We start from the raw sequence: 17,293 nt of genomic DNA, 5'->3' as shown, positions 1-17,293 counted from the left end.
ACCCACAGCCCTGCCCATGTCCCAGACCCCCTACCCACAGCCCTGCCGATGGCCTGCAGGCCTGCCCCGGGCCCCCTGCCCAAAGCCCTGTCCTGTGCACACTAGACATGCCCGGGTGTTGATCAAAGTGAAGAACGAGCTCATTACACTACATAAATCACCAAGCCCCCCCGCACGCCTTCTGGCGTCACCATGGAGACGTGCCAATCACAGCCTGGCAATGGAGCAGGGGCCTCAGGCTCATTTGGGGACAGGGAGCAGTGATGGGCAGCAAGGTTCCCTGGAGAGGAGCCAGAATCCAATTTCCACCCCATCAGTAATCACCCCGGGACCCTAGAAGCCCTGCCTAACCCCGAGGGGGCACCCCAGAGCATCGGCCAAACCAGCTGTCCAGTTACTCCGGAAACGGCCCTTTCCCCCGTGGCAGGATGGGGATGGATCCAATGCGCAGCATCACATGCACTGCCAGGAGACCCCCCACCCCGACCTAATGCAGGCAAAGGTCTGAGCCACCGAGCCTCTGGTGGGGAATGTCCTGCTCAGCCAGTCCCATGCACTGGGACAGTGAGAAGAGGCGCGGCCCGAGCGATAAACCTGCCTCCACTGGGCCTCTCGGACAGACAAAAATCCCTGTAAGAAACAGCAGCCCGCCATCCCCCCATTGCCCCTCTGGGCTCCCTGCTCCGGCCTCCCGCACCTTTAGCCCAAACATCGCCCGGCAGCTGGGAACCCTTTCGTCACACAAGCAGGGGCAGCAACCGCCAGTGTAAATACCCAGTCCCCTTCCGCCGCCGGCTGGAGCAATTGGAGCCTGGTGCCTGCTCCAGCTCACTGCCCCGCATGCCAGGGAAGGGAAGAGCATGGTGCCACATCAGCACGTACGAGGCTCTCTCCAGCCGGGAGCGTGGGATGCTGCTCCCACCAGGCGGGGGCTGCTAGGTGTCTAACGTCTGCGAGTTCCCAGCCCCCGGGGCAGGAGCAGGGGAGGAAGCTTAGAGCCCAGGGAAGTCAGGGGAGAGAGTCAGGCCCAGAGCCCGGCAAGCTCTTCCCAGGTCCTGGGCCCAGGCACACGACAGCCCACGCACAGTTTGCACACTGGACAGAAGGGGCCAATGCAGCCCATGTGCACTATGGTGAGATGCTCCTAGAATGACCTAAGACAGACTGATGCCAGTGCATCTTAACCCTGGCCTGCAGCCTGCCCTGCGCCCGTCATTCCAACCCTGGGCTCCTCCCCCTGCTCTGCCGATGCATCTGAGTCCCAATAACGCCTCCTGGATTATTCCTTATTTCCCTCCGGGGTGCGAGGGGGCAGCGCGCAGTAGAGGAGACGCTTGGGGCGCAGGCCGGAGAGCAAGGGAAGCAAAGTGACCACTGGGGCGTCCTCACGGGTCCCTTGTGCTCACGGCCACCCTGACACGGGACGGGTCCAATCTCGGCCAGTACAAGTCTGGCCACCGCAAGGTGAGGGAAGAAAACCCGTCCGACCGGTCTCTGCAGGGACACGAGGGGTGGGGGGCGGGGGAACAGGCAGCAAGGTCGACGTTTTAAACCAGAGATGGGCCCCGCTCAGGCCGACTCTCCTGAGCTGGGAGAAGGTCAGAGGCGGCTCCCGACTTAGCAGCTGTGACTGTCTGGAGTTCAAGCTCACACCCATGTCAGACCTGACCCCACGGGCAGGCTGGGTCACTAGATGCGGCTGCACTTACTTTTTCTCCTTTAGGACCTGGAGGGCCACCGGGGTCACCCTGAAATTAACGAGAGAGAGAGAGAGGGGTCAGCGCGTTGCCTCCCAGATGGAGCTGGCACACCCCACAGGAGCGGCCTGGCCTCCCCGCGACCCGCTGAGCGGGGCGTCCGCAAGGCAGTGAGACGCCCTCAGCTACCCAATCCAAACAGCTCGCCCATACGGCGAGAGAACGGCCTGAAATTCCACGCAGCCCATTGACCGACAGGATTGCTGAGGCCCAGCTCACTCTTCCAAGAGGCCAGCAGCCGTGAACGGGAGACATGCATGCCCAAGGAGGGGCGCTAGGAAGCGAGGAGAAGCAATGGAACCAAATCCTTACCGTTTTCCCTGGAAGTCCTATCCCTGGAGGACCTGGTGACCCCGGGGGGCCTGGCTCACCGGCTAGCCCCTCGGGTCCAACGAGCCCTGGATCACCCTAAAACACAGACATAGCTGTGAGCCTGGCCTCTCCATCGGCACAGCCTTCAAATCCCCACTCACAATTCCCCCCACCCTGAGCCTGCAGCACGGTACCTTCTGTCCCTTCGGCCCCACCACACAGATCTCTCCAGGCCGGCCCTAGCAGGAGAAGGAAAGCAGGGTTAGAACATTGTAAGCTCTTTGGGCACCATCTTTCTCTGCTGTGTTTGTACAGCACCTTGCACAATGGGGCCATGGGCCGTGACTGGGACTCCTAGGTGCTACCATAATACACCTCATCAATAATCACAACAACGGGCTCCCAAAAGGTTTCCCACGGGCACTGAGCAGTGCACACCCCCTGGCACAGATCATAGCCTGCAGCTGCCTTGGTCCTTTGCCGTTAAAAAATACAGGTTGATCCGTTTTCTAGGGCGTCTGCGGATCCCAGAGAAATGCATCAAGCTGATCCTAAAAGGAAGAAGGAACCATTGTATCCGCTCACATTTACACAGCACCTGCTATCCTGAGGGATCTCAAACCTCTTTGCCATATCTCGTAAGGATCACTTGGCCACTCGTGGAATGCAGCCACCTCTGGGGTGGACTGTGGTAGCTGTTTTGCAGCACCCAGCAACACCGCTCAGCACTGTGGCACGGGACACGAAGAATCCCTCCCCCAGCTGAGACAAGGGGGAATTTAGGGAAGTGGAATATGATTAGGCAGCTGGGAATTTGTGGAATTTTGATTGAACACAGGCACTCAGGACTGCAGATTTACGGCTCCTCTGCAGGGAGCGCCCTTTTGTGCCTGAGCTCAGTATTGACTCAGCGACCCATTAGAGCCGCTGGGTGTTCTTTGAGCCCTGCGGCATTGCTGGGTTGGGACATCGTCACCAGCTAGAACAGGGAGCGGATGCAGCGGAGACGGTAGGAATCTGAACGTCTCTCCAAGGCTAACAGGGAACTGGGAAACCACAAGGAAGCTCGTGGGAAAGCGCCAGCATGTGCTGGATCTTGCAGCCCCAGGGCAGATTGAATAAAAGGGGAGAGGGGACACACGTTGCAATGAACAACTTACGTCGCGCCCCGGCATCCCGGGATTCCCTTGGACGCCTCCATCTCCCTTCTCGCCTTTCTGCCCCTTGAGAAGCAATCCAGAAAACCGCCCATCAGAGGAGAATCCAGTGCCCTGGCTGTCCCCACTCCTCAGACCCCGGAGCTGCCTCTGCCCCACCACCGCCTCGCCTGTAATGCCTCCAGCCTCTTCTCACCTGCACTGGGAGACGGCAGCCTCCAGGCCCCTCAGGGCGAAGCTCACGGAAAGCACTGCTAACACATGGAGCATCCCTGTTCCCTCCCCCACGGCGCCCTCCCTGCCCCGCTCCCCCAGTTCCAGACCTTGCTTTTCCCAACCCCTTTTCGCCTCCGGGGCTCCTCTCCCAAGCAGGAGGAGATGCCTTCCTGCAGAAGAGCTACCCCCTGCAAAGCAGGGAGAAGCCTCCACCGGGACCTGCCCCTCCTGGGCTCTTGCCCTGCAGACTGGGCGAGCGAGTTACCTTCTGCCCATCAGCACCGGTCGCTCCTGCTAGGCCCTGTTTGCAATAGAAACAAGGTGGTTAACCGGGCCTCTGCCTCCGCTTGGCCATGAACGCCCAGCTCCGTGCAGGATTCACTTTGCAGAAGCGCACTCAGCGATGCGCCCCCTGGATGCACAGAGAGTTTCACTACGGCCCCCCGCACAGGACCTGGCTAATAAATATTTATCTCCCACAAGATAAACCTGGCCACCGCAGAGCGCAACATCTGAGCGGCATTCACTGGGATACGGGAGGATATTAAGCCTTGGCAGGGCTGAGAGCCGAAGGGAGCAGGGGGATCTCTCCTGCTGCAAAGCAAGGGAGAGTCCCAAGGAACTGGAGGAGGTAAAGGGGGTGCCAGACAAGCTGGTTGTGATGTTCAGGGTCAGATCCTGAGCTGGGGCTAAGGGCACAGCTCTGCACAGGTCAATGGGAGTGGTGCTGGCTGGAGTTGGTTTATTGACTCCAATGAAGTTGCAAGCAGCATTTGGCCCAGTGCCATTTATAGGAGCAGGGCCAGATCCTCGGCTGGTGTAAATTGGTGTCACTCCATTGACACTTTGCCCATTTACACCCGCGGGGTCTACCACTGGCTTTCAAGACCTCATCTAGGCCTAGGTGGCCCCAGTCAAGCCCCTTGGGGAAGCAGGCTCCCCCAAACGGTGGCCAAGCCGGAGGCGCTGCGCCCCTGGTAGGGCCGAGCGGTGGGCGCGGTGTGCAGTGGTGCTACGGGAAGCCCATGGGCAGCGCGGTAGAGAGAGGCCGACGGGCACAATGCTGACCCTCTGTCGCCAAGAGGGAGGAGAGATGGCACGGGGGGGGGGCAGCAGGGGGGAGTTTAAGGGACCGACTGTGCAGACGAGCTTTACTCACCAGGTCTCCTCGCTCCCCCTTCTCTCCCTTCGACCCCTCCGTGCACTTCGGAGAGAAAAGGAACAAGGGGCGGGTTAGAAGAGGGTGGCGCAAGGCAGCATGAGGTGCCAGGGTGGCCAAGCCCCACGGGGGACGCCTCCCCCAGGGGCCTGCCCAGAAAGGAGAGAGGTGCCTCACCTGCAAGGGGCCGTCGGGGGAGCTCCGGACGCAGTCCGCACCCTGCGGGAGGAAGGGAGACGCTCAGAGGGAGGAAGAAGACGGGGCTGTCTGGGGCCGGGCTTGGTAGGGGTGCAGAAGGCAGAAACGGGCCCTGCACGGCCAGGAAGTCCCTTCGCCACCGGTATGATAACGGGCCAAGCTCCCAGGCTTCGCGGCCTAGACCCACCCCTGGCTGCAGCTCTTCTCAGTCGGTCATGGCTGGAGGCGGGGCTTTCCCTGCCCTGCACCCGGAGAGACCCCCAATCTCTGGAGCAGGCCCAAGCCCTGCGTTGGAGTCAGATACAAACCAGCCTCATGCTGCTCATGTCACCAGCCCCCTGGGCCACCCAGAGGGATTAATGGGTAGAGAGATGGGAACGGGGGGCCATGGGAGTAAGGGCTGGGGGGCACGGGGTGGGGACCCAGAGCCATCCCATCCCGCTGTCCTGCACAGGAGAGCATCACCAAGGCACCGGGCCCCGCCAGCCTGCACGGGAGGCGCCGGCAGCTGCCCAGGGAAGTTCCCAGTGTGGCCATGACGCAGGGGCTCATGGAGGGGATTCCCAGTGTGCACGTGGCATCCATCTCCCCAGATGGGCCCATCGCCCCCAAGCTGGGCGGCTGCGTCTCCTCGCGCTGGGCACATCGACACCACTCACGCGCTCGCCTCGCTCCCCCTTCGAGCCGGATGTCCCAGGGAGTCCGCGTTCTCCTTTGCCCCCCTGCAGGAGAGAGGGGGAGTCCCATGAGAGGCACCCGTGTTGCACAGGGGAATACACGCCCCCTGCAAGTGCACACGGCCCCAGACGCACACGGACGAACCCTCACCGCAGCATGTATGGACACACACGGACACACACGCAGACGCACACGGATGAACACACGTGAATACCTCTGCACGCTCGTGCACTCACTATCAACTGCAAGCGGGTCCCGCTGTGTGCCCTTGCACGAGCAGGACGGAGCTGGGCTCTGTCTGTCAGTCAGGGCGAGGACAAACTTACCTTGGGGCCAGGGGGACCAAGCGTGACCTGCACAAACCAAAATGAAACTCATCAGTGCAACCTAGTCGGCTCTGCAGCTGAGCCACCCCAGTGAGGAGGAGCAGAGGGGTGGGAGCAAGGGATGGGTGGAAGGAGCGGGACAAGTCCCGTGTCCTTTTAAAATCATTCAGGGCGACAGTTCAGATGGAGCTCTGGCTCCAACCTCCTGTCCCCAAAGCACAGGTGACCCCAAGGTGCCCCAGGCCACCCTGCCAGCACACAGAAAGGCGTGTGGTATCTATCGCATGCCCCCTTCTGCCCCAGTTCAAATCCCCACTCCACTGGACTCCGGCTGCCGTGCTGGGGGCAGCAGATAAAGGCGACTAAGGAAAGACACAAAACTGCTCTGGGTTTTATCATCAGCCCCGTGTCCTCCTCCATAAATTCCTACAGCTGGCCCACGCTGGCCTGTCATACAGGCATGGAGGGCGAATATCAAACAGCTGTGAGCTCTCATCCCTTCTTCTTTCCCTCATCAGAGCCCCCTGTGCCCACGCGGCTGCTACAGGAACCTTGCAGACATCTGGAAGCCATCAGCGCTCTCCCCCGGCCATCCAGCTGTTCCAGGGGATGTCGGCCAGAGAGAAGAGGAGGTGGGTGGGTTCTTTGGAGAAGGCAAAGGGGCCAGAGCGAGCTGAAGCTCCAGCCACCTGAGGAAGGTAAGGTCAGGCCCCGGGGGAGCTCTTGGGGGGTGCGTGGCAGGCTGGGTTCCAACGGAGCCAGATGCTGCCGGGAAGAGTGAAATTCAGTCCGGTTTTGGGGCTGCATCTTCCAAAGCGAAGCTGTGACTCCGCAGGGGCTGGGAGCCAATGGGGAGCGAGGGATCCGAGGAGATAGCCCTGCCCCATCACAGCCCCGCTGGTGGGAGACAGGCCAGAGCCAGGATCAGTAACCCTCCATCCCCACCCACGCTCCTCCAGCAGGCCGGCCTGCAGCACTCTGAACGAGACGGGCCTGCTCCAAGCCCTGCCTCCCTGCAAACCTCAGGTCACACCTCGGAGGGTCCTTCCTGGGCCCTGTTCTCCGGCCGCTGTCCTAGAGACGTAACCCCCTTGGAAGGAAGCAACACCAGCCCTGCAGCTACCCGCCTGGGGCTGAGCGGCTGGGGATGGGTGTTCCTTTCCATGCTGAGGGGGTCTGGGTGGATCGGCTACAGTGCATGGGCTGCTTTTCTCTGCTGTGGAGGCCCGGCAGGCTGGGGTGTCCCGTGGAAGGAGCTTTGCACACACACTAATCCTGCTGGGTTCTGGGTGTGTGGCACCAGGGCTCTCACACTGAGCAGTAACTCAGCCCAGAGCAGCGCTGTAGGGGGGTGTCCATCCGTCGGCTCTCAGCATTCAGGGCAGCTCGGCCTTGGCTGGGGCAGATTTTCTGTGTTACTCGGAGATGTACAGAATCCAGCGGCCGGCGCGCTGCCGTCTTACCTGTCCCTAGAGCGGCAAAATGCCACCAGAGTCACAGCTCTGTGCTCTCCCCCGAGAGGAGCACCTGGCACCGGGACAGACCCAGCCCTCAAGGCCGACTCTGCTCAGGATAGCTCTAGTGGCTTCCACAGGGCGGGACAGCTGCAATATGCAGGTGGGCACCTGAGCCATGGAGAGGCTAAATGACTTGCCCAAGGTCATACAGGGAGTCTGTGGCAGAACAGGGAACTGAACCTGGGTCTCTTAAGTCCTAGGCTAGTACCCTGGGCCATGCTTCCTGTCTCCAAAACTATAGTGTGGGTGAGAGAGAGAGAGAGAGAGAGAGAGAGAGAGAGAGAGAGAGCTCCTCTTGCCACTAGACACTGCTGTGAGACAGCTGCCACTGCAACGCCCCCGCCATCCAAGCCCAAAGCCCACCGGAAAGCTCCAAGAAGCAGCAGCCCCTTGACTTACGTTGGTGTGCGGGGCTCTCTGGGGGCAGGGTGGGCACTGCAAGAGAAGAGATGACACCGGCAGTCAGGAAGCAGGAGAAACCGTTCCGAACCGCGACGGGGATTTTTACCAGAGGGGGGTTGAGGTGGGCCGACCCCACTAGCAACCTGGGAAGGCGTCCTGCAAATACCGCGTCTCACCAAGGGCTCACGTCCCGCCCCCTTGCCGCACTTAGCTACGCTCTCCGTGGCATCAGCGGGTCTAAAACCTGCCTGCCCTGGATCTGTTTGGAGACCGGCACCCAGACCACTCCCCACAGGGCTGTTGTGGGCGTCCAGGCCAAACAGGCCCCCGGCCCCGATCCCACGCGAGGCTGAGCAAGTGCCATCAGTGGGGCCCAGCGCCTCCAGGACTGAGTCCTCTGCATGGCTGACCCCACACCAGTAAGACGGGTTGGTGCATGTGCAAAACTGAGGCCCTGCAAATCCCGCGGGCTCCGCTGGACACTGGGCCCCCAAAAGTAAGTCCCAGGTGATCTGCCCCGTGGCTTAGTAGGCAGAAATTGGCAGCAATTTGCTTTCGAATGGCATGGCACCGACCCTGCAAATCTCCAGGCAGGTGCTACATGCTGCGCCCCCCACCCTACCCCCAGCCACCTTCTGGCACCCATCCGGGAAGCACCCGCTGCCTGCTCCATGCTCAGGATGGTGGAATTAACCAGTCAGTGGTTCCCACAGGTAGAGGGCTGACAGGTTAACGGTGGCCCAGCACGTGAGGCGTTACCATAGCAATCAGCAGGCCTCAGTTGGGGCCAGCCCAAGGAGCCACAGCAGGTAACACTCAGCATGTAGCAGGGTGCGCCAAGCCAGCAGGGCAAGAGGAAACCAGGGACGCCAGGGTAACTGCTCGCACCAAGCATTATGGGGTAGGATTTATCCTCAATGTGCAGGGCTGCTCCGAGAAGGGACTCAGAGCCAGGCTGCGCGTGTCCTGTGTCTCTGCAGCGCTTGTGTCAGATGTGAGCAGCTTGCAAAGGAAAGGCCCCAAACCCAGCTGGGGATCTGAGAGTCAAGCTGGGTTATTCCTGCCTCCTACACAGGACTCGCTAGGAAAGATTCTGGAGGCCGAATTCTGCCCTGCGCTAAGCTGAGCAACTCAGTGTGAACGTACCCACCCCCACGGACGCCATGCCTGTGTGACTGTGCCCCAGATGCCCATGTACCTGCCCCCGCCAGTCGGGCAGTATCAGGTCTGTATACCTGCCGGCTTGTGCTGGTGTGACAGCGCCATGTATGTTAACACACCTTCCCAGGCACACGCCCCCTGCATGGCACAGACGTACAAACATCAAATTTCCTGAGCCTTCGCCCCCGCCCTGCTGCTGGTTAATTTTTGAAGGGGATGAGTTAAGACGAAGGGCTGGGGTTGGCAGAAACGCGCTCTCTGCTTCCCTGGTAAAAGCACGGTTTGCAGCTCTCCCGCCCCCCCCATCCCCTGCTTTTCCAGGAAACATGAACGCTCCCTCTCCCCGAACGTGGTGCTGGGATCTGCCACTGCTGCCAGCCAGAGGGACTCAGGAAAAACAGCACCGTGGGGATAGAGAGAATCTCCTATCTCCTCTCCCGGCTGGCGAGGTTCCAGGAGCTGCCAGCCCAAGCCTCACAAGGGGGTTGTACGTGTGGGTTTGCGGCTCCCCACATGTTCCTTCAGCCAAACCAGTGGCTGCGAAATGCTCCCTCTGGGCTGGCCAGCTCCTGCCGGGAAGCAGCTGGTTCTGAGCCAGGCAGACACCGGCAGCAGAGGTCCCTGGTCCCAGCCCGCTCAGAGCCCAGCCCCTTGCTGGGCCCAGCCGGAGTCTCCTTCTCAGTTCTCACTCGGACGAGCGCCGGGGGGCAGGCAGCGAGAACGGGTCAGAGCTCACCACAGACGTCCCCTGCGGCCTGCACCTAGCTGGAGCATTGCACAGCTCTGAAAAGCCTCGACTTACCTCACTGGCTGGCCTGCGAGTCTGGCCGCGTGGGTCTGGGTAGCCCTGCAGGGGAGCAACCCAGAGAGGAAAGAGGTGTGAAAATAAACCAGGCTGCCTGTTCCCCTTCTCTCCAGCTGGGGGGCTAATGCCAGGGGGGGGGGCGGGGGTAGGGGGGAAGATGCACCAGTTCTAGTGGCTGCATCCATGTCTCTAACACAGATGTATCGGTGCTGCTTCTCCACCAGCGTTTCCAAGGCCTAAGGGGCTGGAGTACCACAGCCTGGGGCCCGCTCCTGGGGCCCCCATTCTCCTCCCGCTCACCTCGGTGTGACCCCAGTGCAGTTACTCCTGAGCTGGCGTAAGCGCGAGGAGAATTGGCCCCCTGCAATCAGCCCCGAGGAGACCAGGCCACGCTCTCCCGTTACTAACGCTCAGCTGGGAATGCCAAGCGAGGGGTGGCCCCTGGGACCGCCTGCCTGGGGCTCCCAGCCATTGGCCCAACCAGCAGGAACAGTGAGACAAGGAGTTGTGCTGGCACAGAGGGGCAGGGCACGTCGGACCGCGGAGGCAGGGCCAGCCTTAGGATTTATGGGGCCCTACACAGTATTATTAAACAGGAGCCCTAACGCCGGCGCATTTGGCTCTGTGAATACTGGTGCTCCTATACTGCCCCTATACTGGTGCCCCTATGCTGGTGCAACTGGTGCCCTGACACTGGTGCATTTGGCTCTGTGAATATGGCCCCTGCCTTCTGCATAGTAAGGAGACTGCAGTGCATGCTGGATGTGCGAGAGCCGACCCACTCTGACCTGCTGTCCCAGTCATAGGCGTGGACTCCATGGGTGGGTGCTCCGCACCCGCAGGGAAAATGTAGCACCACGCTCCCCCCCTCTGCCCCCTCTCCCCACGCCTCTCGCTCATCGGTGGTCCCGCGCTTACCAACTCCTCCCCGTCCCTCCCAGAGCCGGGAGGGAGGGAGGGGGAGTAGGTGGGGAAGAGGCAGGGTGGGAGTGGAGCGGGGGCAGGAAGAGGCAGGGAGGCGGGGGCTTGGGGGAAGAGATGGAGTGGGGGCGGGGTCTGGAGCAGAGGGGGTGTGTTGAGCACCCCCTGGCAAGATGAGAAGTCAGTGCCTATGGTCCTGGTGGTGCCCCAAATGTTTGGGTGCCCTACACAGCCGCATATGCTGCGTATGCCTAAGGACGGCCCTGGCCGGAGGTGCCAGGATCCCCTCTTGCCTGCTGTTTCGGATGTGTTTGCTAGTTCCAGCCAATGCTCAGGGGATGCTGGAACAAGGAGGTGCTGAGATGCTGCTGGGCTCCCTCCAAGAGGAGCTTAGACTAAGCGCAGTGAATCCGGACAAACCGGGGGTTGATTCAGCCTGTAGCCTTGGCAGCGAGAGATGAGGCCAGAGGGCAGCGGGAGGGCAATGGAGCAAGACACTTCCACCCCCTGTCCAGAGCACTCAGGGCTTCTCTTTGTCCAGGCCGGGCTGAGGAATCCAGCATGAGGAAATGCGCCCTTGGGTGCCAAGAAAAGGCAGGCAGGCGAGGCAGCTCCCGATGCAGGGCTGTGGTCCAGGCCTCGTGGCTAGGAGGAGCCCTGCTTGGCAGTGATGCAGAGCGGCACTGTGGGGCTGGCAACCACCTGGCTAGCCCTGGAGATCAAGGTGTTCGGTGTGCATGAGACGAGACCATCTCGGGGCAACTGGGAGGGTGATTATTAGGGAGCCGGTCGGGGGTCAGTCTGGGAGCAGCTGCCCGGGGGCTGCAAAACTGGATGGATCCCAGCAGGATTTCACCTCAGCCCGCCCCGGCCAGGCAGCAGGACCCGCCCAGCCCCCTGACCCCAGCACCTCACCTTTCCTCCTGGCTGGCCCTCCACGCCGACCTGCCCAGATGCCTTCGCCTCCTGGGGAGAGAGCAAAGCAATGGGCGCATTATAGAGCCTCCTTCCTCCCACGCTCCCTGCCTCCCGCTACTGGGAAGCCAGGATCAAGCTCCTTTCAAGGCCCCCACGTAAGGGCAGCTGCTGGGATTCGTCAGCACCCCGCCTGGCACAAGAGCGAGGCACCGTCTGGCACAAAGGAAATGGCCACCTTGCCAGGTAACTCAACCTCCTGCTGCTCCTGCAGAGGTGGAAGGAGAACGGGGCGGGCGGGGGGCTCCTTGCTCAAATCTCGGAGGCGGATGCTAACAAAACCTGGCCCCAGCCTACTGGTCTGGGGACAAGCCCTGAGCCCTGCTTCCGTCCAGGGGGGGATGGAGGCTCAGAGACGCAGCAAGAAAGAAGCTCTGGCAACTTCTGATCGCTTTTGCAGTCCAAAGCCCTGTCTTGGCAATACAGATTCCCTGACCCTGCATCCCCGGCTCTGGCTGCCCCCCCACCCCAGCTCCAGTTGACGCCTACCCCCACGATGGGGCACTGACAAGGAATTGCTCGCTTGCACACCAAGCCTGTGTTTACCTGGGCAGACAGCAGGGATAGAGGAAAATACCAGCACCCCATGCCCTGCCCTCCAGCCTCTGTACTGTAACCCAATCCCCCCAGGAGGTGTCATCTCCAGACAATGGCACTCCTGGAAATGGATGCCAGGCAACATGGCACAGCAGCCACTGGGCACCGGGGCCAAGTGGGGGCAGTGCCGGATGGACTTGGGCATTATTTCAGTGGCTTCTTTGTACTGAGTGCAGGTTACTGTCAGCTCCATCCAGACCCCTACGCCAGCCTCTTCTCCTCCCCTCACGCTGGGCTTTGCCACCAGAATTCAGCCATCCCCATGTCTGGCTGGAGAAAGCCGGGCCAGACGCTTGGACAGACCCTCGTGTGGGCAGACACCTCCTTTGTTTCCCTGCCAGTCCGTCGGCAGGAACAGACTCCGCACTTGTCTGCAGAGGGATGTTTCCCCCCCTCTTCCTTTTCACCGCTCCCTCCCTGGCTTCGGCCACTGCTCACCCTGCCAGCAGTTACGCTGCTCCTCCTGGAGGAGCTGTCCCAGCCCCCTCCTCCTCCCTTGTCACCCTCCCCAAACCTGGTGGCCCCCTCACTGCTAACTCGTCTGGCCGGTGGAAAATGTGACGCGGGGTTTTCGGGGGGTGAATCAATGCGGCTGTGTTCTGCTCAGCGGGAGCGTGGGTGCCGTCTGCGGATCGTCAGGGAGGCCCCGGCACGGGGAGAGGCGTGTCTGAAGCGATAGGGACGGCGGGGCTGGAATTTACTGCTCGGGCCGTTTGTATTTCAGAGCCCACAGCAGGCCGCAATGGGTTCTGTGTCAGGGAATTAACGGCTGAGGGGTGCAATATGCCCCATACCTGAACGGGCCAGTCACTCCGCCAGCCCTTTTCCCCACTCTGTGCCCATTCCTGCTTCACACCCAAATGCCCCGGGCTCAGGGATTCATGCCCTATAGCCAAATCTCCACCCCACAACACCTGCTCCCACCCAGAGCAGGTGTATGTGGCACTCTGGCGCCCCCCCGGTGGAGGCAGGGCCACACATGGAGGTTGGTCCTCCCTCAGCACAGGGGACTTTTCAAGGCCCCGTCCAGCCCTTTGTTCCCAGGAGCCTGCTCCAGCCGTGGCTAGCAACACGGCGCCCTTTAAGCTCACGCAACAGGGGCTCGTGCTTTAAGGCCCAGAGTTCTCAGGTTCAACCCTCGTTGGCAGCGACCCAGCCAGGGCCTGGCGCTCCCTGCACTGCGTGCCGCTCAGCCGTGGGACGGAGGTGCCCTGTCTGGGAGCGTTCCCAGGCCCAGACTTGTCCATTTGCATATCCTCCCTGCTGCTCGCCCGTCTGCTCAGCCTCCTGGCGCTAATTCCATAATTACTTCCCTGAGCTGGGTTATGGGGGGGAAATACCATGTTCCAGCTGTCTCAGTAGGTCAGGCCTTGAAGCCAGCGTTACAAAAAGCACCAAGTCAGACACCGACCTCCGTCCTTCCTCCACCTAACGGGTGGGGCAGGGCGCCTTCCCAGACACGGGGAGCATGGCCTGTGACCCTAGCAGAGCCATGGACAGACTGGCACTCAGAGGCGATTCAAGGGACTGCGGGAGGCTCCAGGTTCAGGGACAGGTTTGTTCCTGACCCACATACTGACGCATGGGCTGAAACTCAGGGCCAGCCCCTCACCTAGTGTAAACCACCCCAGCTCCAGGGACTGCAAGGAAGCTACGCCGCTTTGCACCAGCTGGGGATTTGGCCCGTTAGACTTGCAGGAGTCGCAGTGCTGGATCAGACCATTGGTCCACCCAGGATGATGTCCTTCCTCCAGCACTGCTGGGGTCTCAGGTTCGAACGGGGAATTTCCCCTGCAACGCGCACACACCCTTCCACAAAGCACGTCAGCTGTGGCCTATTCATCCCTCTGACTCCCAGCCCATACCAGTGCGATGGGGTGATGGTGGGGGGCAAGGCTAGGACCTGGGGGTCTCATTTTGTTTTCATTTTCAGTCTCTGCAGTGCTGAGCCATCCCAACTCCAAGCAGCACCCAGTCCTAACTCCCTCCGACACTGCCTTGCACGGGTGCCGCTCCGGATTCTGGGTGGAACAAGGAGGGACCAGGCCTGCTTCTCCCTTCCCAAGGCGAGGCGGGGGGCAGGGCAGGTGTGTTGCACTCAGATCCAGGCAAACCAGCAGCAGAGCTGGGCCGGGGCAAGGACAGGAAAAGCCAAATGCTGGAAAAATGCCCCCGGTTAGAGAGCAGGCGACCGGAGCGAAGTCCTGCAGCACAGCTGCCTGCCCAGCGAGCGGTTGTAACCCGCACACCGGCTGGGTGGGGTGTTCTGGCCCATCTAGTGGCACCGAGACCACTTAGAGAGGGTTACATGAGTCTGCTCTACAGCCTTAGCTAAACCCAAGCTTTAGCTCATGCGATAGAGGCTCATGCACTAAGCTCCAGAGATCCCCAGTTCAATCCCACCCGCTGATGATTGGGGTCTGGTGGTGTTACATGGTGACCTACACAAAAGACTCCTGCGTGGGTTCTGAGTGCTTCAAGCCCCATGAGCGCCTGCTCCCCGGCCCACGCCGTACAGCGCTGGTGCCAGGGAAGGATATGGACCCCGTGGCTGGCCACATGCCCCTGGGACCAGAGCTCACGCTCCTGGCTGTGTGAGCTGGGCTCTGCACCCATCTTACATGGCGGCTGCAGTGCAATTTCCTATTGCCCTTGGCAGGGACTGTCTCTTTGTTCTGTTTTTGCGCAGCTCCTGGCGCCATGGGGAGGGCTCCTAGTGCTACTGCAATACAAAGAAATAAGGTGACTCCCCACCCCAGTACTCTTACCCCTGTTTCCTCCACTGACCCCTGCTGGGAGACGCTGGGAATGGAGTAGCTCTGAGCTCCTCACACAGCCAGTGCTCCTGCCCTGCTCCCTACAGCACCCCCTCCCTGGAATAGGTGTGAGTTACCCCACAGCCAAGATTCCTGCCCTGCTCCCTACAGCGCCCCCTGCTGGGAGAGGCTGGGACCGGAGCAGCGTGGGGCTCCATTCACGGCCAAGGCTCCAGCCTCGCGCCCTACAGCGCCTCCTACTGGGAGGGGCTGAGATGATTACAGCTCCACTGACAAGGTCAGATTTTCTATTGGCACCGTGGCTGCAGCTCCGTAAGTGGGTCAGGAGGCCAGGACGGTGAGCGCCAAGGGCACGTCCCCCACCTGCCAATGTTCCCAACACATTTGCTACCAATTTAGGTTTAGAAACACATTTGTTTCTGCCGACAGCTCCTACTGAGAAGTGACGTACATCAAAAGGCCCCTAATCCGAGCCAGACCCCTTTCGTAGACGCGAGAACACTGGAGGAGCCCAACCCGCACAAGCCGCTGGGCCTGTCCCATCTCCCCCCTTCTACTGCCGGACCAGGGAAAACTTTAGTCCATGCTGTGGTTTACATCAGCCCCAATCTTGTGATGCTCCCCTTGATTTCAACCTCGAAACCATCCCTCGTTTCTCTCTGCCATGTCCCTGGCAAGGCTCGGAGCAGCAGGAGGCTGGGAGCTCTTAGCAAACCAAGATCCTGGGCCCGATTCTTCATTACACCGAGGCCTTTTTGTGCCGCTCTGGCATGTGGCCCTGAGAAAGACCCTCAGAACACCCTGCAGCACGGGAGGGTCCCTCGAGCCTGTCTAGAGCTGGCTGGCAGAGGGAGCGTGTTGGGGGGGTGTGATGGAAGGGAGCAGGTGAGGCCAGGCTAGGGAGCACCAGGGTCTGTAGCACACTGCTCTACAGCTAGTTTCCACTTCCCAGGCCCAGAGAACGAGTTAGAGCAGCCCTGAGGTGGCTCTAATTGACACTGAGGGGGCTGCACTGGCCCCCAAATGGGCCCATTTCTTAATGCCACTTCTGTCTCCACCTCTACAAGTGCAGAGAGACTCGGGGCCAGCTGGGGCTGGGCAGACTCATGTCCCCTAATGACACAGTGAATGCTACAGGGCAGGAAGGACGGACCTCCACCCTCCAGGTCAGGGGAGGCCCCTCTGGCGTGGGGAGGCAGAGCTGCTTTGCCACACGCCCGGTCCCAGCTGGTCATGTTTAAAGGCCCAGAGACCCAGGCAGGCCTGTCTGCAAAGGAGGATGGGAGGCACGGGCTCCCTGGTCTCACAGCCCCCAGCTGGCCTAGGGAAGATGAAAAATAAATGGCTGGGCACCATCTCTGAGGTTCCAGAGCACAGAGCGGAGAGAGACACACAGCCGGGGTCAGCTTGCCAGGGCGTGGGGGGGTGTGTGGTTTTCAGGGTCGAGGAGACAGAAGGGAGACCAGGAAAGAGATGGGGCAAAAAGTGACAAAGGACAAAGGAAACTGGCCCTTACTTGGAGCCTGTCCAGCTGCCATTGAGATGTTTTGAGCGCAGCCCTGGCGCTCTGCCGGGGAGGTAGCAGGGCCGGTGAGCATGTGCCCCCGCACACCACACTGTCTATCAGGGCAGCATTAGTGAGAGCAACCAGCAGAGCTGCATTGTTTCACGGAGGCTTTTTACTCGCACCCTGCTGGGTCTCTCCGGCTGCACCTGCCGTGCTCCGGGGGATTAGAGGGAGGATGGAAACCGGTGGGATAATGGATCAGACAGCATTATGTGCCAGAATCGAGCTGTTAAGAGCATTATTGCATTTGGCGGGGGGATAGGGAGACGAAGAAAGGAAGGAGAGAAAATCAAAGAGATTCACAGAAAGAAATCTAGGCTCCACTGCAGGGGGTAGCTGACCACGCCCCTCCGCACCCAGTGCACCCCCAATTGGCCAGCCCTGCTTGCTCCCCTAAAACGTCTGCATCTGCCCCACAACCCCAGCACGTCCCTACTTGGGACGCTCAGCTCACGTCCCCATGTCTCCTGCAGGCAGAAACCGGTTTGACCCGCTCGCATTCCCCAGTAACAGAAGCCAAAGACACCCGCTCCGGTTCCCTAATCTCATCTACACACACACCATCCTTAGTCACCGCTGAGCCTGGCTTCACACACTTCATGCAGCTAGTTCAACCCACCCCATCAGCCCCGTCTGCACCCTGATCCTTTCCCCAGCTCTTCTCCAAACTCCGTCCAGTTGGCCAAGAGCCGGTGCCCAAGGGTGACCACACGCCCTGTTTTGGCCGGGGCAGTCCCTTTTTCAAGTCCTGTCCCGGCCGTCCTGACT

At 60.8% G+C, this 17,293-nt stretch overlaps 1 protein-coding gene across 5 annotated transcripts in view; it reads right to left on the bottom strand.

The window, feature by feature from the left end:
• The window catches only part of COL16A1 (collagen type XVI alpha 1 chain), an 86,993-nt gene that overhangs the window by 42,333 nt on the left and 27,367 nt on the right, over positions 1 to 17,293 (bottom strand). For all 5 annotated transcript variants that reach the window (XM_024199266.2, XM_024199262.3, XM_024199263.2 and 2 more), the window contains exons 9-20: positions 11,525 to 11,575; positions 9,686 to 9,730; positions 7,720 to 7,755; positions 5,804 to 5,830; positions 5,459 to 5,521; positions 4,779 to 4,820; positions 4,602 to 4,646; positions 3,708 to 3,743; positions 3,230 to 3,292; positions 2,264 to 2,308; positions 2,070 to 2,165; positions 1,710 to 1,748 (exon numbers count right to left, since the gene is read on the bottom strand). In XM_024199266.2, coding sequence (XP_024055034.2) covers positions 1,710 to 1,748; positions 2,070 to 2,165; positions 2,264 to 2,308; positions 3,230 to 3,292; positions 3,708 to 3,743; positions 4,602 to 4,646; positions 4,779 to 4,820; positions 5,459 to 5,521; positions 5,804 to 5,830; positions 7,720 to 7,755; positions 9,686 to 9,730; positions 11,525 to 11,575 — 588 coding nt within the window. The remainder of the gene's footprint in view (positions 1 to 1,709; positions 1,749 to 2,069; positions 2,166 to 2,263; positions 2,309 to 3,229; positions 3,293 to 3,707; positions 3,744 to 4,601; positions 4,647 to 4,778; positions 4,821 to 5,458; positions 5,522 to 5,803; positions 5,831 to 7,719; positions 7,756 to 9,685; positions 9,731 to 11,524; positions 11,576 to 17,293) is intronic.

The sequence above is a fragment of the Terrapene carolina genome, unplaced genomic scaffold (assembly GCF_002925995.2).
Source record: "Terrapene carolina triunguis isolate 2854851 unplaced genomic scaffold, T_m_triunguis-2.0 Scaffold236, whole genome shotgun sequence".
In the NCBI taxonomy this organism is placed as follows: Eukaryota; Metazoa; Chordata; order Testudines; family Emydidae; genus Terrapene; species Terrapene triunguis.
The sequence above is the reverse complement of the archived record's forward strand: the minus strand, read 5'-3'. Positions and strand labels throughout refer to the sequence as shown.